The following is a 25,326-nucleotide window of genomic DNA, read 5'->3' as shown; positions in this document are numbered from 1 at the left end:
CTCTAGTTTCTCTATCAAGTTCTAAGGTTTTCAAGCATTTTCCAACATTTAAAAGCCCAACTAAATATACAAATGGATGATCAAGCCACAAGCATGTAAAATAAATGTAGATAGAAGCAGAAAACACCAAAAAATAACATTAAATAGATAGTTAGAAGTTTACATCAAGAGTGCTCAGTAGAATAACTCCCCAACAACAAAGTTCCTAGCCCTCCATTAACAAGGAGGACTTAATACAAGAGGAAATGAGTAATTTTTGTGAAAGAAAATGGTAAAGGATGAAGAAAATGTCTTCTCTCTAGCCTCAGTGCCTTCTTCTCTCTGTTTTCACGTAGTATAAGCTTAGTGTCTCTTCATTTCCCACCAAATCAGTGTTTTAAAGGCTTTTGGACTTCTCAGCATACGAAGGTGCGCTTAGCGAGCATGTCTCGTTGAGCGAGAGTAAGTGAATATCTGTTATGCGAGCCTGGGCACACTAAGCGCTAGTAGAGACAACATCCTCACTGGGCGGGCTGGCTGTGCCCTACTCTCTGACTTATCCTCTTCTAGGGTTTTGCATCCGCTAAGCGAGCTGGCTGCCTCGCTAAGCGGATGAGGCTCATTTAGCCAATCTGCCTCGCTGAGCGAATTCATTAGTAGCATTTCACACCTTCTATGCTTTAGCCTACAAACTAAGTTAAATTCAACATTAGTTCACAAAAATGGAGTTTCTACCTTATAAATTCATACAAGAACAAAAATATTTACAATTTCCACAAAAGAACCGTAAATTAGAGGCATATTGCTATTTTCTTCCTTATTTTTAATGCACTAAAAGCTCAAGAATAACAATTAACATACTCCTAAAGACCTCAGGAATGCCACGCTTAATGATCATAAGACTCATGCGATTTGAGTGATTCCACTTCTCATGAAGTTTCCTCTGTTCAGAGGTATTGAAATCCGTAGGAGAAGGGGGTTTCTTAATCCTTAATGCAAGGTCTAGATGCATGTAGTCAAGAACAATTTGCATGTTCTCTTTCCAGTCCCTAAAATTTGTACCATTAAGAACCGGAACCGAATTCAGATTAGCAGATATAGAAACAACAACTGGAAATATCAAAACAAATAATACAATAAGCTTACAAAATAGTCATCAATGCATTTAAATAATGGTATAACCCATCTCAACATATCTAGTGCACAATTAATATCAAGTCTTTGGATCATGGTATTAATTGCTAGTGAAATCCTTGTTGTAATGTTCAAACATTGATAATAAAAGCATATCAAATAACAAACCCATCTTTTGATGTGATTTATCATTCACATGCAAACCCTCATAATTATCATACATTTAACATCACAAGTGTGTATGTAAATTAGTTAGATAGTAACTTTCCTTTGGGCCAATCACCACTCATATAAATAATCACACATGTTAATATTTTTTATGAACAATCTACACTAACCTTTAAATTAAAAGTGCATTTAAATATTTTTGGAAGTTACGCTTTAGTAAAAGGTAAGATCAAGCAACAATATGTAAAATATCTAAATTCATTTAAAATTTAGAATATGATAGCAGTCTGAATAAATAAAATTTCCAAAATCATACATGAATTAAGTATGGGTGCTTTGATACCAATTTGTAGGGATTCAATCAATTAACTTAATTTAATTCTAACAGTTGATCATCAATCCTAACCACATACTTTCTATCCATGTAGAGAGAAATTATTGCATAAAGATGGATGAAATCCCATTGTGTTCCCATACTCAAAATCATGATGAAAACTAAATGCGGAAGCATATCTGGATTAGCCATAATGGAATGATGAAAGGTTGATAAGGATCAAGATTGATTTTATGATCTTCCAAATGTAGAGGGCTTTATGTTCTTCTCTAAATTTTCTCTTTTGACGGGATAAAGAGAAAAAGAATTCAAGCTGTATGTGTTGTTACTTCTCTCTACAAATGGGGACCATAACCTCTTGTATTGGTAACTACTATTCCAAATTTGATAATTATAATTTGGCCCCTCATCAAACTATAATATCAATAATGGTATCTACACAATTAGTCTTTCATAACATATATGTCCTTAGCCATGATTTTATTTTATATTGATTAGACCACTTTAATATTTTGGCTAATAAAATAATGGCCATAAATCATTCAATTATGTAATATATATATATATATATATATATATATATATATATATATATATATATATATATGACCCAAAATTGCTAATAGAAGAACTATCACAATTGGAAGGAAGTGAAGAAGGTGCTAGGGTTGGGAAGGGGCTTTGCGGCATCGGGAGTATGCAGCTAAAGGAAGAAAGTGTTAGGGTTAGGGACTTAGGGTTGGGAATAGAGTGCACGCGCGCCTGAGGTATTAATTCTCATTAAGGACAATTTTGTCCATTCACATAAAGTTGGGACGTGTAGGAAGCATAGGCCCACATTTGGAATATGAGGCAAACATATTTCTTAGATGGATCAAACCCATAGTGCTAAGTGTATGTGTCACATATATGCGGATTTTACTTCGTGCACCTCTTCTTGTCTTCTTGCACCCTCAAATGTTCAATAAATTGAAATATTAACTTCTCTTTATTATGGAATGACTATTCAAGAAAAGTATTCCTATTTTGAAATATTAAAATCATATTTTAAAATAGCTATTACAAAATAGAGTTTAGTAAGAATTTGGTTAGACTAACTCCAAAATTTACTAGATATCTAATCAACTATCTAAGTGAACAACAATACTTAATAACTAAAAATATTATACTCTATTATCCATCGCAGAAATAAATTAATTTTAATTACAAATAATTTCTAATACACATATTATGAAATAAATTAACATTTTTAAAATATTTTATAAAAATATTCAGAAATAATATTTATCCATACATGGCACGAATTACACTACATTCTAGTGTTCAATATAGAAATATATATAGAGGTATTCTCCCTTAATAAAAAAATGAAAATTGCCCTTTAATTTCAAGAAAGATGTGAGATTATACTATTTCTGTTTATTAACAATAGGAAGTGATTTTAGATGACGAAGGTTTTATAATTTTTTTACAAATAAATTTTATACATATATAGATATATATCTTACACATATTGCTTTCTACATATTTTTAAAACAACCATATTGCTATACTGGATGCGCATTCTATCTGGTACACACATATTATATATGTAATCATAGATGACTAACAAGATCTACAATTGTGTAATGGGTTACCAAAAAATATTATTTTGATATTGAGTTGTTTAAATTTGGAGAAAGTTAATTATATATATATATATATATATATAATTATTATTCATGAGTTACTTAATTTTATATTAAATATACGAAAAAAATAACAACATTTGTGAGTTACAACTTGTTTAATAAAAATATTTGTTTCCAGGAATATATATATATATATATTAGGAGTATTTTTTTTTGTAAAAATATTAGTGGATAAATGATACCTATCTATAGTGAAATAAAAAGAGAATTTAAAGAGTGTATAATAACAGATATGATTTAGCAGGAAGAGAAATAGAAAAAAAATATATTAGATGTTGGAGAAGTGTTTACAATAGAGATGGAGGTATCCATTTATTATCACTTTTCTAGTTTTTTAGATATTTGTTTGATACATACATTTTATTGCTAAAAAATTATATTTCCGCAAAAAATTTGTACAGCTGTCCTTTCATAATAATAATATAGAGAAAAAATATGATCATAAATTAAGTAATTGATGTCATGATGTCATAAAAATGTTATTAAAAAAGTTGCATAAATAACATTTTTAAGAAAAAAAAAATATTTTTCTTCTTCTAAAAGCTTAGCATAAGATGTGCCAAAACGGTTTGTCTTTTTTAGAAGAAGAAAGATGTGCCAAAAGGTTAAAAACATAAATAAAGCTAGAGGTAAAAAAAAAAAAATCATAAAATCAAAGATTAACACAATATGTACATCTGTATCAAATATTGATAACTTTAATTAAATTCCTATCAAATGTCAAATGTTGCAGAAAAAAGATTACCTAATAATCGTCTAGAACATATAATTATAAACTATAAGAGTAAGAAAAGGAAAAGAGTGTGTAGCGTAAATAATGGATTGCCCATCTAACATGCACGCATAAAAATCTGAAGTCTCTGATTTCTTTCTTGTTAATATTAATTATTACTTGATTATCACAAATTAATAGGAGGGAGACTTCATCACAGAAATTAAAAGTGTGATTGCAGTGAAGCAAGCGTACGTAGTTTTAGCAAGACCAATGGCATCTTCGAACCCACCATGTGCGGCTTGCAAGTTCCTGCGGAGAAAGTGCCAACCCGAATGCGTGTTCGCGCCATACTTCCCACCGGACCAGCCTCAGAGGTTCGTCAACGTGCACAGAATCTTCGGAGCCAGCAATGTCTCGAAACTTCTCAATGAGTTGCACCCTCACCAGCGCGAAGACGCAGTGAATTCTCTAGCCTACGAAGCCGAAATGCGCCTCCGAGACCCTGTTAATGGGTGTGTTGGAATCATCTCTCTTCTTCACCAGCAGCTTCGCCAGCTCCACATGGACCTCCAGAGTGCCAAATTTGAGCTCTCAAGGATCCATAACTTGGGTGTAACCATACCCACTGGATACGGTCACACTTCTGCTGCGGTTATCACGCCCGTTAGCGCCTCTCATGTTATGAATGGTGCTGATGGTAGCTATGATAACCGCTATTATAACCAACAACATAGTTATCATCAGTGTGTGCCTCAGCAGTTAGTTAGGAACTTTGTTGGTGCAGGGAACAACTGTGATGAGGGTAATGTGTTGGCCATAAACATTGCTAGTTTTGGGCCATTGAGTCAGCTCCAGCAGCCTAGTGCTGCTGCTGTTGCTCGTGATGACCCTCACACTAGGGTTCATCACTCTTAGGGTTTATTGGGGCTAATTATTAACTCATAATATGTAATAGGTGATTAGTTGGTTTCCCTTTTCCTATGATACTTGGTTAAAATAATTCTTGCTTTGTATTTGTCATGATCAATCGTGATATGATGTGTGTCCACATATACAAGCATATATTTTGTTATTGAGAATTATATTGTATAAATATGGAAACATAATGTTTGGGAGATTCTTCTCTATACAGCATACGGCCCTTTTTCTTGTGTATTCCTTTAAATTGAGAAAATATTAAACTATATTTGAAACCTCAATTTAACAATTAATTCTGATAAGTGTGCATGGTACATATTTTTAGCATATGTTTTATTTTTTTAAAAACAAAATTTGAATTTTGTTAAGTTTAAGAAGAATGCACCAAAATGTAGGTGCTGCAGCAAAAGCAGGTGGTTGTTTCTTGTTGTAAGTGAATGCAACGAAAAGAATGAGAGAAATATATTTGACATACATATCTTGAAGAATATTAAAGAGAGAAAAGAGTATGTATGATGGTGAAATTTATTTTGTTAATCAATAGAAAAAGAAAAAAGTCTAACAAAATTTGGAAGATTGTTTGATAGATGATTAAACTAAGAAGTTGATGAAATCCATCAAAATCCTTTTTTGAAAAACAATCTCAAGAATATGCTTTTTTTTACTGTATATTTTTGAATTTTTTGAATACCAAAAGAAAAGACTTTTTATAAATTATAAAACATCTTAATTGAGTACTACCATATTTTGTTGTATTCTTTAAAAAATCTTAAAGTCTTGATTAGATACTACAAAATTTATTTATACTATTTAAAAATCCTAATTAAATACCACAAGAAAAAAATTATTTTTTAAAATCTTATGAAATTCTAATCTAATACATCTCCTCTAATTGTAATACAACAACTTTTAGTTTTGTTTTAGACTTTTGGTACCTATCTACCTATAAAGAAAAATTTAACGCTGCTGGTAACATGATGTGGTGTTGATGTTTGTTGCGATTTACCTTCTAGTCTCTACACCACACTTGCACTAATTTTATGTTTTGATCTAACAGTTAACAAACTTTATATTGTAGTCCCTATACTTAAAAGCTATTATTTGTTTTAGTCCTTTGGTTTTGATCCATATCATGAGGTATCCTTTGTGTATATATATATGAAGAAAAAAATTAAAATTAAAAAAATAAATAAAGAAAAATATATAAGAAAAATAAGTTTTAGTTGACAATTGCTTAATTTATCTAATTTTATCTTTAAAATTAATAACAAATATTTTTAAATTTATTATTCATTAAATAATTATTCATTAGAAAATAATTTTTCAAATAATTATGTAAAAAAATTTTCAGCCCCCTTTAATACACATAGATTTGTCCTTGCATATAATTAAAAAACTTAATGTTGTTAATAGTGGATAATGTGACACTAATATGACATTAATTGACGTGTATTGTATTAAAATTACTTGTTTCAATTTTTATACAAGATTTTTGTAATGTTTTAGTCCCTGTCAACACTCGACCCCTCCTTTCTTCTTCTTCCTACTTCTTCTCTCACTGCTGGAAATATGATATATGACGACAGTTTATAATTATCTTTGAAACCAACATCATTGAAAGTGTTGACTTTCGACAACGGTTCCAAAAAAATTATCTTAAAAAAATACATCCTTCTAAGACAGTTCTTAGCAAAGTCTAAGGAAAAAATCAATAGTAATACTATTATTTATGTCTCTTATAATTATATCAAAAATACCTAAAACTAAATAATTGTTAATGCTCTAGCATTCATAGTTCAATCAATAAATAATGTTATTCTTGATTAGAGACAACTAGGCAATACAAGATAAACCAACACATAAACAAACTTCTTCCAATTTTATATTTAGACTTTGGGTGGAGAATCACACTTTAAAAGTATAGTTATCGAATACATATAGTATATTAATATTGGACCTTACTTGGCCAAGGCTAAAGATTCAAAGCTAGGGCCTGTGACTGATAAGTGTAGCCATTACTTATGTTCAATGCCAAATATAAAGGATGTTTAAGGATTATTATGTTATTCTTATTTCTTAAAAATTTTAAGAATGATGCACTTTCATTTTACCAATAGTGATGTATAAAAATATTTATAAAAGTCATTCCATCAAGCAAAAAAAGGTTTGGGCAAAGAAAATTGAAGGGAAAAAACATAAGTATGAAAAAGAAGAAAATGAAACATAATTCTGACCAGAGATAATTGAAAAGCCTGTTGACACTGGTTCTGTAAGAATTTGGTAATTATTCATAGTATATTCAAGACAATTTTCAACCATACTCTTGACATTGTTTACATTAGAAAAAAGATGTTAAAATACAATAGAATACAAAATGATGATAGAATCAAGATTGAAATATAGTACATAAACTATCATGAAAATCCTGAGTGACAGAGTAGATAGTTTTAAAAATCATTACTCATGGATACATGGTTCCATTAGAAGAATTCAAAGGCTACACACACGCACACACACACTCCTTAGGTCATGGATTCATGATCTTTAGAGATATGCTCTCATCAAATCCTTGGATTCTAATAGTGAAAGGAAGTTGCAGTACATTCACTATTTTATGCATACAGTGAACTTGCTTCACTTATATAAAATAACTCCAGTTGTTGTTTTTTATGGTTGCAATGTTCCATGCAAGGCCCTAACTAAGGAACAACAAATGAAGGAGTTTTTTTTGTCTATTTGTTTTAATAAGTCTCAGGCCTTAACATAGAATTTTTTATCTTTTTTTACTCCTAGTACTTGTCCTTTTGATAAAGTGAATGTTGTTTCTCAGTGCGTCAATTGACAATTTTGGGAAACGAAGGGCTTATTGTGAATTGGCAATGGCGAAGCTCAAAGAAGGGAATGTTGGTGCAACTTCAGAGATCTTCCAGGTAGTAGCATTTATGAGATTTGAAAAAAAAATTGGTTTTTTTTTTGGAGGACATTGCTGATTACTACCATAATTTGTGTTTAACATGTTACTACATGATGTCTTAGTAAGATTATAGTAGAGTTTTATTGTAGTAGTCTTGGTTTGTTGAAAGTGGAAAAAAATGAAAAATAAACCAATGTACATTGCTAGTAATTAATCTGAGGTCAAAACTTACATGTAATTCTTTATGTGCTTTTGGTGTTGTTCTATCTCCAATACCTCATGAACCTATGCTAACCTTTAAAGTAAACACTTATTATGCGGGTTATGAAGGTAAAAATTTAATTTTTAATTAGAGAACAACATCAAAAACACCCAAGAAATTGGGTTTACGTTTTTGTCATTTATCATTATTATAACGAAATATTTTTATCTTTCATTTTCCTATATGCTAATGTTTATGCCGATGAGGCAAAACAATTCAAGGTTTTGTTTTGTATGCAGAGAGCAGTGAATATTACTCCCATTATGGCACATAACCTATTTGAACTAAGCTGTAAACATTTTTGTTGTACAAGCTTGTGAGTTGTGTAACACCCTTTACTCCACACATATATGTACTAATAATAAAAGGAATAAGTATGCAAAATTAATTAAATTTTTTAAAACACATTTAAATAAAGCACTTCCAAAGAGTGAAAGACTCACATTCACTTCACTATTATCAAATAAAACTTGTCAGAAACATTTTTGGTTCAAAACATCATGTAATTAAACAAAACTCATGCTCCAATGTCACATCAACATTGTGTCCCGACGTTCTTCAGTACAAGGTTCCTTAAAGCAATTCACCTAGTCATATGCTCCCACGAACACAAAGTTCAAGATAATCACAGGATCCAAACACAAATAACACGCGGGGAGTGAGTTATCACATTCCTAACTAATAGTGAGAAATAAGACAACATGTAGATATACATATCATATAAACGAAATACAACTTACTTAAACATAGCTCACGTCATTCCACCACTTTGTCGCATAACATCACATCACAACACAACACGTCTCATCATTTTTACATCATTCACGTACTCAAGGATCAAAACACAATATCACTAAATCAATTAATATCGATCAATACACAAACATTACGCAACAGATACACTAAGACTCAATCCTATATGCAATGTGGTACAATGTCAGTGAAAAATCTCGTTAGGCGCTTAGGAGTACATGACAAGACAAACCACACACTAATAAGTCAGGTCACTCTCACTAGGTAAAATCATAAGGAGACCAGCCAGAGTCACGTTGGTTTGCGAGAATGCTCTAACCATGTGAGATTGACACAAAATTAAAGGAGCACTCAAATCGGGTGTATTTACCCCTAAGGCCTAAACACCGAAGAATCCGTCAGGGTCTCTCCCTCCTGATTTAGGTCCAATCCAGAAAACACACGACTCCTCAATTGTTCTCAAAATAATTTTATCTCGTTGTGCTTGTGATTAAACTTGTCAGGTCCCCACAGTAGTTCCCATCACAGTATTCATCACACATTAACTCGTAACTCTTAAAGGGTCTTATAGTCGTGTGATTGTACAATTCATAGCTCACAACTAAGTGCACACAACATCTCAATGCACATATATATTGCAAGTCAATACATACTTAATTTATCACATACATTCGGTTTCAATCACAATGGTATAATCCAAATTTAACATATTATCACACCTTATAAATCATATACACTTTACCTATGAACCATGCAATACACACAACTACTCAATTGTTTTCAAAATCATTTTAACTCGTTATGCCTCAAAGTGATTCAACTCATCGAGTTTCCATAGTGGATCCTATCACAAAACTTACCGCGCAAAAATTCATCACCCTTGAATGGTCTTACAATTGTGTGATTGCACAGTTCATAGCTTACAACTCAATACATACATCTCAATACACATGTATCTCACCATTCATCACAGGTTCAATTTGTCAGTTACTCACAATTTGAATCACCATTTCATAATCTCAGTATAATAATTTATAGAAAATGCTTCTCATAACACGGGAAGTAAAACCCCTCAAATAATTCTACACAATCATATTAAAATCAATGAATCAAAATCATAGGTAAAAAACACAAAACATCAAGAGCACTCAAATTCATCAACCAATTCACATCAGGAATCAATTGGTCCGTCAAACACAACAATATTTTATTTATAATCATAAAGGAAAATTATAATTCAATAAACATCCCAAAATAAACCCCAATTTAATCCTAAGGATCCCTACACATGTTCATTCTAACCCAAATTGCGATAAATTCATTCCTTACCTCTAAGCGGGCTCATGGGTGTAGTCAAATAGTAATAATGACATCTCTAGTGGTTTTGTGAGACTCCTCAAGTTTTTCCTTTGATTGTTCTGCTAGGATTTTCAAGCATCACAGAGAAAGAGAAGAGATTGTAGCCTCCAATTCATTGTCAATGTGTGAGACTAATTTCTCTCTGTAGGAACATTATTTCATAAATCCCAGCGGTGAGTCTGTGTGAAAATGAGTTACTAAGGTTGTGTTCTAATTTCACAATGATCCAACGATTAACAAGTCTAAAATTGTAGTTTTACTGGGACAAATTTGGGTGTATCCTGGAAAAGGTAAAGATCAGTGCGAGGGATATTTCTTTCACCGCAGAAATTTTCTTGAAAATCCCAACGATGGGTGTGTGCGGATGTAAGTTATGAACCCCATGTTCACATTTCATGACTATCCAACGGTTAAAGAGTTTGGGATCATCGTTTTACTGAGATAAGTTTGATTATATGTGGGAAAAAGAGAGGATTTTGAGAGGGGAGGAGGGAAAATGAACTTGAGAGGAAGAGAAAGCGTAAAAATGTTGAAAACTGACCTAATATGTCTCTATTTATAGCTAGGTTACTCTCAGCCTATTCTTTACTCTATTTATTTATTTATTTTTTATAAAAAAGAATTCTATTTTATTTCCTATTGAATGAATAAATAAAATATATTTTTTATTTTCTTTCAAACCATTATTTTAATTAAGTCATTTCTCCTTATTTATTTAATTATAAAAACCTCATCATTTTTCTAAAACTCTATTTGTTTTTAAATAAAAAACTTTTTTTAATTTATTTTAAGAAAAATAGGGTGGTATAAGTTGTGACTGGTAGTACTAAAAATACCCCCACCATACCCCCTTTCCCCTTATCACAAACTTTGTCAAATACTATTGCTACTCTAGAACAATGATCTTTACTTAATCTACATTCTAGGGTAATTCAATCATATAATTACCTTACAAACCCTAAAATCAGAGAACATTGAGTTTGTTGAAGCTCTATATGAAGTAGATGGTCAATTAGCGCACATGTCTCAGCTTGGAGTAGAAAATGGTGGAGTTGCAACGGTGATCACAGAAGATAGTGATCTAATAGCATATGTCTATCCAGATGCAAGAACTCCTACAATACGGTCTCTATTTATTAAACAATAGATTTATAGATGTATAAATCCTACATCTAACTTTTGCTTGTTTTCATGCATTAGATCTTATTTTATCTCATAACATTATCAAAATAAATAAGAACTATTAAGCAAAAATATGAAATATTACAAATAAATCATATCTTGTAAAGTTATCATATTGATTAGTTAAGTCATTAGAGGATGTAGTTTCAACTTCATTCATTTGGAAAAACATGGAATTCTTGGTGAATTTCTACTCGAATCTTAGTTTAACAGGAGAATATCTACTTGACACAAGGAAAATTCAAATCCTTGAACAGATTCAGGTGAGTTACCTTTGGTGATCCCATAGCTCAAACATATTAACAACCAGTTCTTTAAATCATACCTCAAGCTCAAGAATTAAAAACTGTTTGGAAATGTTAATTAGAGTTGATGTATACCAATTTCCCTGGTTTTATATCTTCTATTCAAGTTTCCAAAAAAAATAATACATTTGTAATACATACTATGATAACCAAAAGTTATTGTTGGATCAACATATATCTTGACATAGTTAGCAAAATTCATATTCATTCATTGGTCTATACATTCAAACGTTAAGCATAAATATGCTACTTTAACCTTCTCTTCATCTTGTTTTTATATTTTTGTAATTCTTACATGTGTCTCAATCAGCAATATAGTTTCACAACTTTACTCTCCTTTAGCATGTTCCATGCCTCCCATAGTCCTACCATATTGTACTTATATTTTCCACCAAAAAAAGAGGTATAAGGTATAATTCAATTGTTGATATCATAGTTTCTTCTTGGCAGTATGCTAACTAAGCTCGTGGGAATCATTTTTGTGTCAAATAGAACCTGAATAATCTGTTATGAAATCAATCATTTTCATATAAAAACCTTCTTCATTGTCTCATAACATGGCATATCAAATATACATTATTTAAAGTAAAAGCTCACCACAAATAGAGATTAAAAATACATATGAAAAACTTTCCTTCTCATAATTAAAAGGACTTAACAATGACTTGCCAAATCCACATGGAAACAAATAACCATGAATAAAAGTAAAACCATTTTAAAACAAAAAATATACCAATTGGCATGCCAAAAATCTTGATCAAAATAATGCAAAATGTTATATCAATGAATTGATAAATTTATATAGAATAACATATATGAAAAAAATGAGCAAGGAATAGCAAAGTTATTACTCACCCATCGATTAATAATGATATCAATCTCTATGTTTGGTCTAAGCAGGTACCCATTTGTTTCATTTGATCATCATTTAGAAATTACTTACTGGCAGAGGAGCATAGTATGACAAATTTCGCAGGGAAACTTTCTAATAATTTCAACCACTTTTCCTCTAGCCCATCCATTGATGGCTCTAGGACAAGGAAACTAGTACACAAAACCAGTTTCCCAAATTGCTTTTCTATGTAGTCTAACTAGGATTTAGATATTTCCAACCATGATCTAAACACTATTAATGAGCACTCACTAAAGGGCTGGAAAACTCCCTCATAATCAGTAAAGTTTTTTCTTTTTGTGAAATGTTTTGAAGAGGAACATTAACTCCATGGCCACAAAGGCCTTCAGGGAAATGTTGGAGTTTTGAGGATATGTACCCTAATGAAGGCTTTTTAACATTCTCAAAAATGATGTTTCTTCGTTCAACATTAGCAACCTTTGAAGGCACAGTAATGTAATAATCAAATAGGGGAAATGAGAGACTGACCTAGCTACGACAATGACGACGACAATTGAACGGCGGCCGAAGATGTTCGACGATGGGGTGGGGTGGCGCAGAAGATACCTATGATGGAGACAGTGAGCTGAGCGAGGGAGGGCACAATGTAACGTGTGTAGGTCAGTATTGACTAAGGGCACGAGGTTGGGTTCACATGACTAAATGACTGGCAAGTCTAAGACGGTGTATTCCAAAAACATTGTGGAAAAAGGGGTATGCAATGTTCGAAGACGGTCTTTTGTAGAACCATTTTCGTTGACAAACTTCCTACTTACAAAAATGCCACTACCTATAATACTACGACGGTTTCTGACGACCGATGTCGAAAGTGCGTATGAAATTGTTCTTTTTGTCTCCCTTATATATTTTCTTGTTTCCTTTTACTAATTAACACCTTCTTCCAACACCAAGCACGTCAATTGGTGTGGGGTTATTCCAGTTTAACAAGATATTTCAAGTTCGAGTCCTAGATATATAATTGCATTAAATACTTGGAGAAAGAATTTTATCGTTCATAGTGATCATACCTGACTCGAACATGATTGTCTCTAGTGGAAGATACTTGTGGTCTAAATAAAAAAAAACACCTCCTTCCTCCTTTTATTTTGTGGATTCTATTTCTTTTGAATTCCCTTATATAAACTATTCTCATTGACCCTAAATCAAAGTCTTTGATCTTTGAGGCTATATAAAGTTTATCAAACATGCTTCTTGGACAAAGATGAAGTAGTTTGCGAGTAGTAATTTATGTTGAAATTCCTTGCAGTGACGGGGATCGGACTTGCTGCATAAAATGCTTTAAAAACATTAAAGTTGTTGTTCAATTTTCTTCACATAATGCTTTTGCCATGCACGGGGAGAAATTCTTGGTAGAAGAATTTTCATTTTCAAATTTTTGGCTGTGTTCAGTTTGGTGAGTACGTGTAAGAGAACTTAGGGTTAATTACATGGCACGGATATCCCAAACATTTGAAACGACACAAAACATTTCTCTAAGCATTTTATGTAGCAAGATAAAAATGATGTAGCAGGTCTTGCCACTAGAACGAGTGCTAACACAAATCGTTACTTGCAGGCTGCCTCGTTTTGTCTAAGAAGTGCATCTAAACTTGACAACCTCAAGACTTCTTAATTTAGAGTCAATAAGAATTGATTTATGTAAGAGGATTTAAAAGAAGCAGAACTAGCAATGTAAAAGGAAGAGAAAGATGTTGATAGGAAAAAAAATATTTTATATTATCAATGCATAGACATTAAACTTATTAATAATTGATAAAGTCACTAGATATTTTATGCGATTAAAAAAGAAAAAGACTATTACTTATTTTATTACCCAAAATCATGAGAGTAAAAAGTAAGGCCAAGTCTTGGTCAACCAGTCCGCGTTTTAGGTAAAGCAACAGTATAATTATAATTTATAGAGAGAAGACCAAGACTTTAGCATTAGTACAATCAATAAGACAAAGACCCAAGACTTGGTTATTTTAGAATGAACAATGGAGTTGGCCTTGTGAGTGTGGGAGTGAGATTTGATTTGGTTCTTATTACTTAGCAGCATATTTGATTTGTTTTGTTGCTTTGAGGAATGGAATTCACCTCTGAAGGTAGTCCCAAGCTTGCATGCAAAATATGACAAAAAAGGTTGCTTTAGTTTGCAATTTTCATGTTCTTTATTAATTAATTAATTATTATCATCATTTTTTTTTGAGTTTGCGTATCATATGTTTATGCCATAACTGTCCTTGATTTCAGCCTAGTCACTCCCCTTCACAGTCTCATGTACCAGATTTCGAAGTCATCAACACCTCTTTACTTTAATTCTCACCAAGTCAGCATTCTCTGCATGTATAGCAACAATATTTTAAAGAAGAGGTAAGCTTACTCATTTTTTCTCATTTCCTAGTTGCAATTTTTTGCTCAAGAATAAGCCATTAATAATTTCTTGCTTGAACTATTATTGAATCTCTTAAGTGATTACTTAAGTAATAAAATTATTTAAGTAATCTATGAAGTATTGATCAATATTTATTACTTTAAGGACTAAATTGAAGAGTTTTTTAATATTTGGAAACTAGTTAGCATGATTTCGAATACTTTAAAGGACTAAGTAGTTCTTTTCCCCACTTTAAGGACCACTTAGAAAGGGGTGTCTTAACAGGAAGTTTACTCTTTTGCTTAATTGGTCACAGGTCACAGCTCAAACAATAGTTATAAAGTGTTTTAAAAAGAGTGTCTTAAATAGTGACTTACTGTCACTCTTGGTAAACAATGCACATACTACATAGTAATCTTTCTGATACCATTTTCTTCAGAGCACTAACAATAACATGAGTGCATGTGCAATCTTTTTCACCTAATCTGAACTTAAATCACTACAAACACTCCCGTTAGCTACACCAAAATTTAATTTTGCAAAAGGTAGATACTATCTCAAATGTGTTATAACCTAAAAATGTTGATGTAATTTTAAATAAATATTAAATGAATTTAATAATTAAAAAAAGTTTAAATTTTATATATAATGCACCATTTAGTTCTAGCTTTTGTTTAATATATTTTCCATTTTCTAGACTACTTTTTTTTCTACTTAACAATTCTTATGATTTCAGGAGTTGTTGGTTTAATATATTCTTATGAGGCTGCAAATTTGTGTCATTTAAGTACATGTTTGAATACTATTATTGTTTTTTTTTTGGTGGAGGGAGGGGAGAGCTTTTATTAAAACATAAAAGTTGTTTAAAAAAAATAGGATGTTCAACAATTTTGAACCATTTTTTATCCAACATTTAAGTATAAAACCTACTTTTATGATTGATTATAAAACTTACCATGTGGGATCGTCATCTCTCTTTTCTTCAGATTAATTAAGTGGCATTTAGTGGAGTAAATTGATGGAATTCCTTTACGGGTTTGCATCCTCTATTTCAAGAGACTTGGTATGTGGAGCAGTAAATCAATTACGTTATCCTTGTTGCTTTAACAATTTTGTTGAAGAGCTTGAAAAAGAAGAAGGCTATTTGATTGCAACAATATATAGTGTCCAAAACCGTTTTGAACTCGCCAAGAAACAAACGAGAAAGGTTGCTGAAGTTGGTGATAAGTGGCTAAAGGATGCTAACATTGACGCAAACAAAGTGAATCAGTTGCTAAAAGAGGCCAGAACAAAAAAGAGTTCCTGTTTTGGGCACTGTCCAAATTGGATTTGGCGATATCAATTAGGAAAGAAGTTAGCAAATAGAAAAAGGAAACTTGAAAAGTGCATTGAAGAAGGTAGACAATATGTTGAAATTGAAAGCATTGCTACACTTCCTTTTGGCACACATGATTTTCTTTCAGAAAAAAGTTTGACTTTTGAGAGTAGACAGCCTGCTTATGAGCAACTAATGGAAGCACTGAAAGATGATGAGGTCGCCGTGATTGGATTGTATGGGATGGGGGGTTGTGGTAAAACCACATTAGCAATGGAAGTTAGGAAGAAAGTAGAAGCAGAACGTCTTTTTGATGAAGTGCTTTTTGTGCCTGTGTCTAGTACAGTACAAGTTCAAAGGATTCAAGAAAAGATTGCAAGTTCAATGCAGTATATATTTCCAGAAAACGAAGAAATGGAGAGAGCTCAACGCTTGTACATGAGACTAACTCAAGATAATAGGATTCTTGTGATTTTGGATGATGTGTGGGAGAAGCTTGATTTTGGTGCCATAGGGATTCCTTCCACTGAACATCATAAGGGTTGCAAGATTCTCATTACCACTCGATCAGAAGAAGTTTGTACTATGATGGACTGCCATAAAAAGATTCACCTGCCAATCTTAACAGATGGAGAAGCATGGAATCTTTTCCAAAAGAAAGCCCTTGTATCCGAAGGCGCATCTGATACCTTAAAGCATTTGGCAAGAGAGATTTCAGATAAGTGCAAAGGATTGCCTGTTGCCATTGCAGCTGTTGCTAGTAGCTTGAAGGGCAAAGCTGAGGAGGTGTGGAGTGTTACATTGATGAGATTCACAAGTTCGAAACCAGTGAATATTGGAAAGGGTTTGCAGAATCCTTACACGTGCCTACAGTTAAGCTATGATAATTTGGATTCTGAAGAAGCCAAATCACTTTTCCTGTTGTGTTCTGTATTCCCAGAGGATTCTCACATTCCAATAGAACTTCTAACAAGATTTGCAATTGGGTTGGGTTTTGTTGGAGAAGTTTGCTCATATGAAGAGGCCAGAAATGAAGTGATTGTAGCCAAAATTAAGCTCACGAGTTCTTGTTTATTGTTGTGTGTGGATGATAAAAGGGTCAAAATGCACGACTTAGTTCGCTATGTAGCCCGCAGGATAGCAAAGAATGAGAATAAGATGATTGAGTGTGCATTGGAAAAGGATGCGACTTTGGAGCATAATTCAGTGAGATATTTGTGCAGTAAAAAAATTCCAGATGAACTAGACTGTTCCAATCTTGAGTTTCTGTATTTATATACAAATTTGGATGTATCAGATGGAATTTTCAAAGGCATGAGAATGCTTAGAGTTTTGTTTCTTTGCAATAAGGATAGGTACAGAAGGCCATTGTTGTCAATGTCATTAAAATCATCAACAAATCTTCGTTGTGTACTCCTACGCAACTGGGAATTAGGCGACATCTCATTTTTGGGCGATGTTAAGAAACTTGAAAGTCTTACATTACATAATTGTTCATTCCTTGAATTACCAGATGTTGTTGCTACACAATTGACAAGCTTGAGATTGTTGGATTTGTCAGAATGTGACATGAAACATAGTCCTTTTGAAGTGATTGGAAGACTCCCACAATTAGAAGAGCTGTACTTTGCTGATCATAGATCAAAATGGGATTTCTACAATGAACATGCTGCTGAATTCTTCCAAGAGTTTAGAGTTCCCCAAGCATTGCAAAGGTATCACATACAATTAGGAAACATGTTTGCTGGTTTTCAAGAGGAGTTTCTTAATCATCACAGAACCTTATTTCTTAGTTATTTGGATCTATCTAATGCAGCATTTAAGGATTTGGCCAAAAAGGCAGAGGTTTTGTGTCTAGCAAATATTGAGGGAGGTGCAAAAAATATTCTCCCCGACATATTTCAAATAGAAGGAGGTATGAGTCATTTGATTGAGCTTTTGATACGTGACTCTGAGAAGATAGAGTGTTTGATTGACACTAGTCATCATTTGAGCGAGGTAGGAGCTATCTTCTCCAACTTGCATTGCCTAAGAATTGAGCGCATGAAGCATATGGGAGCCTTATACCATGGTTCTCTACCTCCTAGGTGCCATTTTGAGAAATTAAAGGACTTGTACTTAAGTCATTGTCCAAAGCTGATATGCCTTTTCACTCTTGAGGTTGCTCAAAATCTGGTACAGTTGGAAAAATTAGAAATAATATCCTGTCCTGGACTGAAGCATATAGTGACTGATGATGACAAAGAGGAGATAAGTACAAATGATAAAAGGTTGTTGTTCCGAAAATTAAAACGGCTCCATGTCAGAGAGTGCGACAAGTTAAAATATTTGATCCCAATCACTTTTGCTCATGGCCTTGTACAATTAGAGAATTTGGAAATTGTATCTAATAGTGAGTTGAAATACCTGTTTGGCCATTGCACAAAAGGAGATCATCTGGCTGGTCAGAATCAAAATGAACTTAAGATTGAGCTTACTGCCTTAGAAGAGCTTACTCTTATCATGTTGCCAGAGATCATCAGCATTTGTCCTGAAGTTTGTTATCCAACATGGCCATTGCTTCGTCAGTTTACATTGCAGAATTGTCCAGGATTCTCCATTGTGTCTATCAATACTTGCTTGGCTTTTCATAACAATGACATAATTAATGAAGCTTCATATCTAACAGTGCAAAATATAAAAGAAGTCCGGGTCAATAACTGTGAGTTAGAAGGTATCATTCAGCTGGCAGAACTATCCATTGATGGAAAACAAGATCCATTGATATCTTGTTTGGAAATGCTGTATTTAGAGAATCTGCCTCAATTGAGGTATATATGTAAAGGAGATAAAAAATCCTTGAACCTCCTCCAAAATCTTCAACAAATGGAGGTAAGTGGATGCAGAAAATTAAAGTCCATCTTTTCAGCATGTATCTCTGGAGGCCTACCTCAACTGAAAGAGCTGAAAATTGAAAATTGCAGTCAGCTACAACAAATCATTGAGGATAAGGAGCCTCAAAACCCAGGTAAACATCTCACCATCTTTGTGTGTTAGAATTGAAAGTTGTTAAATCTTTGTACCAGAACCAAATGATAAATTTCAGATATATTTCTTAAAACTGAAAGTTGTTTGTTAAAATGGATTTACATAAAGTGTGTTTTGGAAGATTGGTGTAGTGTAAATTCTCTAAAATAAATTGTACGTTTTAAATTAAAGAACAAATCCTTTTTTTCCTGCTCTTGCTAACTGTCAATGGAAATTAATAAGGATCCATTTGAAATTTGCTTAATGAACATATATAGTAGATGCAGTGTTTATATATGTATATATATTGCATCTAACATGCAGGAGCACTATGCTGCTTCTGTTTAACTGTTTTTCAGGATCATTCAATCTTCCCAACCTTACTAGGCTAACGCTAAAATCTTGTCCAATTTTGGGTTCATTGTTCTCAGCATCCACAGCTGAAACCTTGACTTCATTGGAAGAATTGACAATAGAAGATTGCCATGGTTTGAAGCATATACAAATTTATGGAAGAGCTCATACAAATAAAAAAGAAGTGATTCAAGATGATCATGACTTTCAGAGTTATGTGCCATTTTTTCCAAGTTTGAAAAAGTTGAGTATTATGAGATGCCACTTACTGGAGTATGTATTCTCCATCTCATTTGCCAGAGGCATGAGGCAATTGGAAATTATAGAAATCAGAGAGGCTCCTGAGTTGAGACATGTATTTGGTCAGAACATTCATTCTTCCCAGCAATACCAAAGCAAGTTTCAAATTGAGTTTCCTGTTTTGGAAAGAGTGACACTCCATAGTACACCAAATATGATTGGCATTTTCCCAGAAAATTATTCTGCAACATGCTCATCTTTGCAATTGCTTGTCATGAACAATATTGGGCTGTCCACTCTATCTATCAATAATTTGAAGGTTGATTTAGAAGCTACACATTCAGATCATAGTTCTAAAACGGTATGACTCTCTTTCTGCCTTATAAGCATGCAGCTATTTCTATTAGTCACTTCTCTTAAAATGTGAAATATTTAATATTTGTATCGGACTTGATGGCTAGTATGCTTTTACAGGATTCAAGGGTAATGAGTATGACAACTAAGCAAAAGTTAGCATCTGTTATTATTGAGAACTCGGAAATCAAAGAAATTTTCAATCTGGAGGAATTTCCTATCAATGGACAACAAATGACTTTGTGGATACAAGTCCTAGAGTTAGTTAATTTACCAAAGCTAAGGTATATATGGAAGAGTTCCAAACATTTTGTGTGCCTTCAAGTTCAACATCTTCATGAACTACACATTTGCAACTGTCCAAAACTAAAGGTTATCTTCTCTGTCTCTATCTTGAGAATGCTACCTCTGTTAAAGATCCTCATTGTAAAACATTGTGAGGAATTGGAGCAAATCATTGAGGATGATAAAGAAAATGGAAATGGATCAAATCCTCAATCCCCAAAAGTATGCTTCTCACATCTTAAACTCCTTCTTGTCTCACACTGCAACAACTTAAAGCATCTGTTCCTTATCTCCATTTACCACGAGTTTCCAGAACTAGAGCATCTGATCCTAAATCAAAATACTCGACTAGTGCAAGTGTTTCAAGGTGAAACAGGTGTGAGAGAAGGGAGGGTGGAGGTTTTGCTTCCGAAACTGAAACATGTTGTATTAATGCAACAGCCAAACCTCATAAATTTATGTGATGGGATTGAATTTCAGACTGTGATCAATCTTCTTGTGCACGATTGTCCAAAGTTCTCACTAACTTCAACAACTACTGTCGAGGACATGCTGCGGACCTCTAATTCTGGTAAGCATTATACAGTACTATTATTTGTTAGGAAGTCTCACATCGCCTGCCTCAATTCTCAGGATGCAGCTTATATATCTATTGGACAAATTCATTTATTGTTAATTTGTTTTAAGCTGAAATCTAACACTATTATGGTGAATTCAGTACCCCTACATTTAGTGCTAGATCCTTTCATAAACTATCTGACACATTTCACTTTCAGTAAGTTTAACCTTCAAATTGCTTGAGATTTATATATGGAAATAGGTATCATCTCAATGTTTTAACAGGTGATATATCTTTTTTTGGAGGGAGAGGGTGGTGTTGTTCTCTTCCTTTTTTATGATTTAGCCTTCTTAAAATTCCTAATTCTTAAAAATTGTTATTTTAGATAAGGAAATTGATTTCTATCTCCGTCCTCAATTACTCAACATAAGTGGTATCACAACAAAAGGCTTTGATGTCCTTACCTCAAAGAAAGAAAACAAAGGGACAAAAGACTTGCAATCATGGGACCAGAGACTTCCACTTATTCCTATACCAAACTTGATGAAGGTAAGGAATAGCTCTTTTTTTATTTTTTTATTTTTAACTCTCTTATGAAACTAAATTAGATGGAGAAAAATTTAATTAAACTCTTGTGCCATCATTAACCATCATTACACAAAGCAAAAATGGATAACATCATAGTCTAGGATAATACATAAAGAAGGAAATTCATCCAAAGTCTCAAATACATCTACATAATGAATCAAGTTTTGAGGACATCCAACAAGTGCTTGAACTTGAAGAAAAAATAGTAACCATGGAACTTTCTCAAATTACTATTGTTCCATGTTCCAATTTTCAAGGCCATAAATTCAAAACAAATTAAAACATATTCTTCCTGCTGTGATGTACAGAGTATTGAGGATGTAGTGAAAGATTGGATTCAGGAGGAGGCTCCATCAGAGGAAGTTAAGAAAGAAACTTTGTCCATTGGTGTAGAAGGTGCTGGCTTGGATGGTGTTGTTGTGGCTCACACCAAGCCTAGTGGTGCGGAGATGGTATCGGATTTCTGGGTGGTTGAACAAGGTGATAGGCCTAATCAACACAGGAGAGGAACTTCATCATGTCAGAGGATTCAGAATCTTGATGATAGCATCCAAGAAGAATCTAACTTGCTTGATAAAGAAGGTGAAGTAGGTGTTGTTTCTAAGAACAGCATTGTGGCTCAAAGAAATGAAAAACCAGAGATGGAAATTGCTTCAGAGAAACCAGCAATAGTAAATTCCTTAACTAACTTGGAACTGGTTGAAGGGGCATCTCTAAGTTATTTGGATATTCCTCTACATAAAACACACTCAAATGTGAGTCTACTTAATCTTTTTCTAAAGTACTGGATGAAATAAAAGCATCAAGATTAATGCTTTTAGACTTGTTCAATACTTTGTGCAGGGGTTGGTGGATGGACAATCGATGAGTGAACCGTTTTTTATGAACCAACAAAAGCTACTTGGAGAAATAGCAAGTACCGTTGAAATTCCTCAGGTAAATAATGCCATACCACCTAACTATATATATGTATGTACTTTAAAAAATATAGCAGGAAAATAATAGTTGTAGAAACCAAGGACCGAAAGGACTGAAAAAATTAACAATAATGTATTCAGTGATTCAGAAACAACGAACTCATCACTAGCATCGTTACTTGTTCTTCTTCACAAGTCATAACACTGATATGCTTATTGTCATTTTCAAAATGGAAAATAATACTCCAAGGTTGCATATCTTTTTTTCTTGTTCAGAGTATTAAGAGAGTTTCTGAAGAGGGAACCATATTAAATAATGCCAATATGATGACAACTTCATCAATTCATTCTGAATTTGCTAGCTCATAGTCAGACCAATTAGTTACTTCTCAATGTAAATCATATCTACATGTAAGTTTATTGTATGCAATTGACCTTTCCAACATTTTGATCAACTTAAAACCAATGTTTCCTTTCTGAGGTAATATGTGCCGCAGGAGCGGAATCCAAAAAATGGGAAGTACTGAATTGCAACTAAGAGTTTATAATTTCATGAATTTGTTACCATCACATGACACACTCATAGTTTAATTTATTACACTTGTAATCAAAATTGTTGTAAGCAACTAGGTGCTTTACAACTGTTGTAGCTTGATGCTAATGTGTTGTCTTTTCTGTTATGTTTTCTCTTATTCTTCCCAGAGTGAAATTATGCCCAGCCAAACTGAAACATACACTGCTAAAGAAAGTGAAGGCCATACTATAAATATTCTAGACTTTGTAGCCAATGATCTCATGAGTTTATTTCAACCTGTGGAATATGATGGTGAAGGCCAAGTAACCGAAGATAACCAGGTTGTAAAGGTCCTTGCAGACCTTGAAAGGTGTCTAAAGATGCCACTGAAGGACATAGCTAGCTCTGAGACTGACAGCCTCCTTCTTTTAACTGCTCTTAACTTTTTGTCCAATCTTCCTTTAAAAGATGTAACTCTCTCAGATGGACTTAAAGATATTGTAGACTCTATGCACACACAGTTCCCAAGCATTCTATGTTCCTTCAAGCAAGCCTTTGCCACCACTGACAAGTTGGAAGCACATGAAGCTCACCAGAATGTGGTAGCTGTTACTCTTGCTTCCAAAATATCTGGGGCGAAGAATTTTATGGATGAAGGTCAACAGAAGGAAGCGGTTTTGAAGGAACGAATCACTAGGTTGAAGAAAGAAATAAAAGATTGTGAGGCTGACTTATCATCTCTTCAAGAGGAAAAGAAGAAATGCATTGCAGAAACTATACGGTACAAAGAGGAGTTTGAAAATGTGAGGAAAGACAAATCTCAAATGGTGGAAGATCAAAGAAAAGTTCGGCAAGAATTATTTGAGGTCGGTTATAAATGGTCAGCTCTGTGTAGCCGATTTGCACACAATCGCATTGTTTCTAGAAATCTCTCTTGAGTTTTCTTGTTTGTCAGAAAGAAAGCTTTTGCTGCTCATAATGGTTTTATCTAGTTCATGCACGCAGAGGATGTACGTAGTGTCATACCAAAAAAAAAAAAAAAAACTCTTGTGAATTTGTCCTGTTTATTGCTTTTCTAAACTATCAAATTTGTTATGTTTTGGAGGCTACTGTATTATTAATTGTTTTCTCAAATTTTATGCTGAATAACGCTTAACTGAATGGTAGAGCTGCTGCAACTACTACAGAGATGCAATTGGTTTCTGGTAGTGTATGCTTCAATTCTCGTGGCTTGGTTAACTCGTGTTGTGATTGCAAAGAAACTGAAGGAAGGCTTAGAGGTTTTTCTGATGATAACTAGAGGTTAGGCAAATAAGGTGCGCAAGTGTTGGCCATCTCTTAACAACCAGTATGAGGCTGATAGCAGAGAAAGAAAAAAACAAAATTCTTCAAATACTTATCGCCTCAATGTTGGGGAAAGATCACAAACAACAACAACAACAACAACGACAACAACAACAACAACAAGTGAAAGCAAAGTGGATCACTTTTCCTTCTGTGCAAATAATGATAGGTTCTTGAAACATCTCAGTCAACAAATGATAATTAGCAAATAATAGGATGCACAGGACAGAAATAGAAAATCAACGGGAATCAAATTAGTTTTTAACATGGAAAAATGTGAGGGAAAAACTCTCGAGATCAAGTAAAGATTAATGGTACACCACAAGTCCTCTTAGAAATATCAGGGATCAATAGAAAATTGCTCTTCACCTATAGTGCGGATAACAGCACAATGAAAATTACTCTTCACGAGAATATAGAAACACATTCGGAGGAGAAAAGACCAATGTGGCTGATGTTATCTGCTGTTTGCAGCATTTACAGGTCTGGCATTCACTCTGTAAAAATGTTTTGAACCATTGTATTTGTTAATTTATTTGGCTATTTACATGGAGCTATAGTTACTGTTCAGCTTGTTTGGTTTTAATTTGTTTATATATTGTGTCCAGAGGCTTCTTTATGGTCATTTTGAAAGCTTGTGATTATAGTAGCTGGAAGAATTTCGTGCTTAGTTGTTAGCAAGTCAAGTGAAGAGTTAAGACTGGAGGAGCTTTTCCAAGAGTCATTTAGAACTATGGTGTCATGTAGAGGTTTTATAAAACATCTGAAGTAAAAACCAATATGCTGTTTGGGAAGTCAAATCATTCATTTCCCAGTAATATCTTATTTTCTTTCATTGGCTTCAGCCACAAAAAGTTAGTGAGATCAGTT

At 33.3% G+C, this 25,326-nt stretch overlaps 2 protein-coding genes across 2 annotated transcripts; both read left to right on the top strand.

Moving 5' to 3' along the window:
- The first annotated feature begins 4,215 nt into the window (after nucleotides 1-4,215).
- On the top strand, nucleotides 4,216-4,936 carry LOC114372947 (protein ASYMMETRIC LEAVES 2-like). Its single transcript, XM_028330515.1, has one exon. It carries the CDS (start codon nucleotides 4,292-4,294, stop codon nucleotides 4,934-4,936), a length of 645 nt encoding a protein of 214 aa, XP_028186316.1. The 5' UTR covers nucleotides 4,216-4,291.
- Nucleotides 4,937-14,582: 9,646 nt separating this feature from the next.
- Nucleotides 14,583-24,273, top strand: LOC114376907. The gene is made up of 9 exons (XM_028335229.1): nucleotides 14,583-14,748; nucleotides 14,860-14,979; nucleotides 15,967-19,302; nucleotides 19,661-20,256; nucleotides 20,370-21,105; nucleotides 21,479-21,642; nucleotides 21,990-22,436; nucleotides 22,525-22,617; nucleotides 23,301-24,273. The coding sequence occupies exons 3-9, from the start codon at nucleotides 15,999-16,001 to the stop codon at nucleotides 24,048-24,050; spliced, it is 6,090 nt and encodes a 2,029-aa protein (XP_028191030.1). The 5' UTR covers nucleotides 14,583-14,748; nucleotides 14,860-14,979; nucleotides 15,967-15,998; the 3' UTR covers nucleotides 24,051-24,273.
- Nucleotides 24,274-25,326: the final 1,053 nt, after the last annotated feature.

The sequence above is a fragment of the Glycine soja genome, chromosome 11 (assembly GCF_004193775.1).
Source record: "Glycine soja cultivar W05 chromosome 11, ASM419377v2, whole genome shotgun sequence".
Classification (NCBI taxonomy): domain Eukaryota; kingdom Viridiplantae; phylum Streptophyta; class Magnoliopsida; order Fabales; family Fabaceae; genus Glycine; species Glycine soja.
Note: the sequence above shows the minus strand (reverse complement) of the source record. Positions and strands in the feature narration are given on the sequence as shown.

What these genes read in the sequence shown, in the direction of transcription:
- LOC114372947 (XM_028330515.1), top strand. Translation starts at nt 4,292, where the DNA reads ATGGCATCTTCGAACCCACCATGTGCGGCTTGCAAGTTCCTGCGGAGA.
- LOC114376907 (XM_028335229.1), top strand. Translation starts at nt 15,999, where the DNA reads ATGGAATTCCTTTACGGGTTTGCATCCTCTATTTCAAGAGACTTGGTA. An exon ending in TAAGGAGCCTCAAAACCCAG is followed by an intron (nt 19,303 to 19,660) that starts GTAAACATCTCA and finishes ACTGTTTTTCAG; the next exon opens with GATCATTCAATCTTCCCAAC. An exon ending in CAGATCATAGTTCTAAAACG is followed by an intron (nt 20,257 to 20,369) that starts GTATGACTCTCT and finishes ATGCTTTTACAG; the next exon opens with GATTCAAGGGTAATGAGTAT.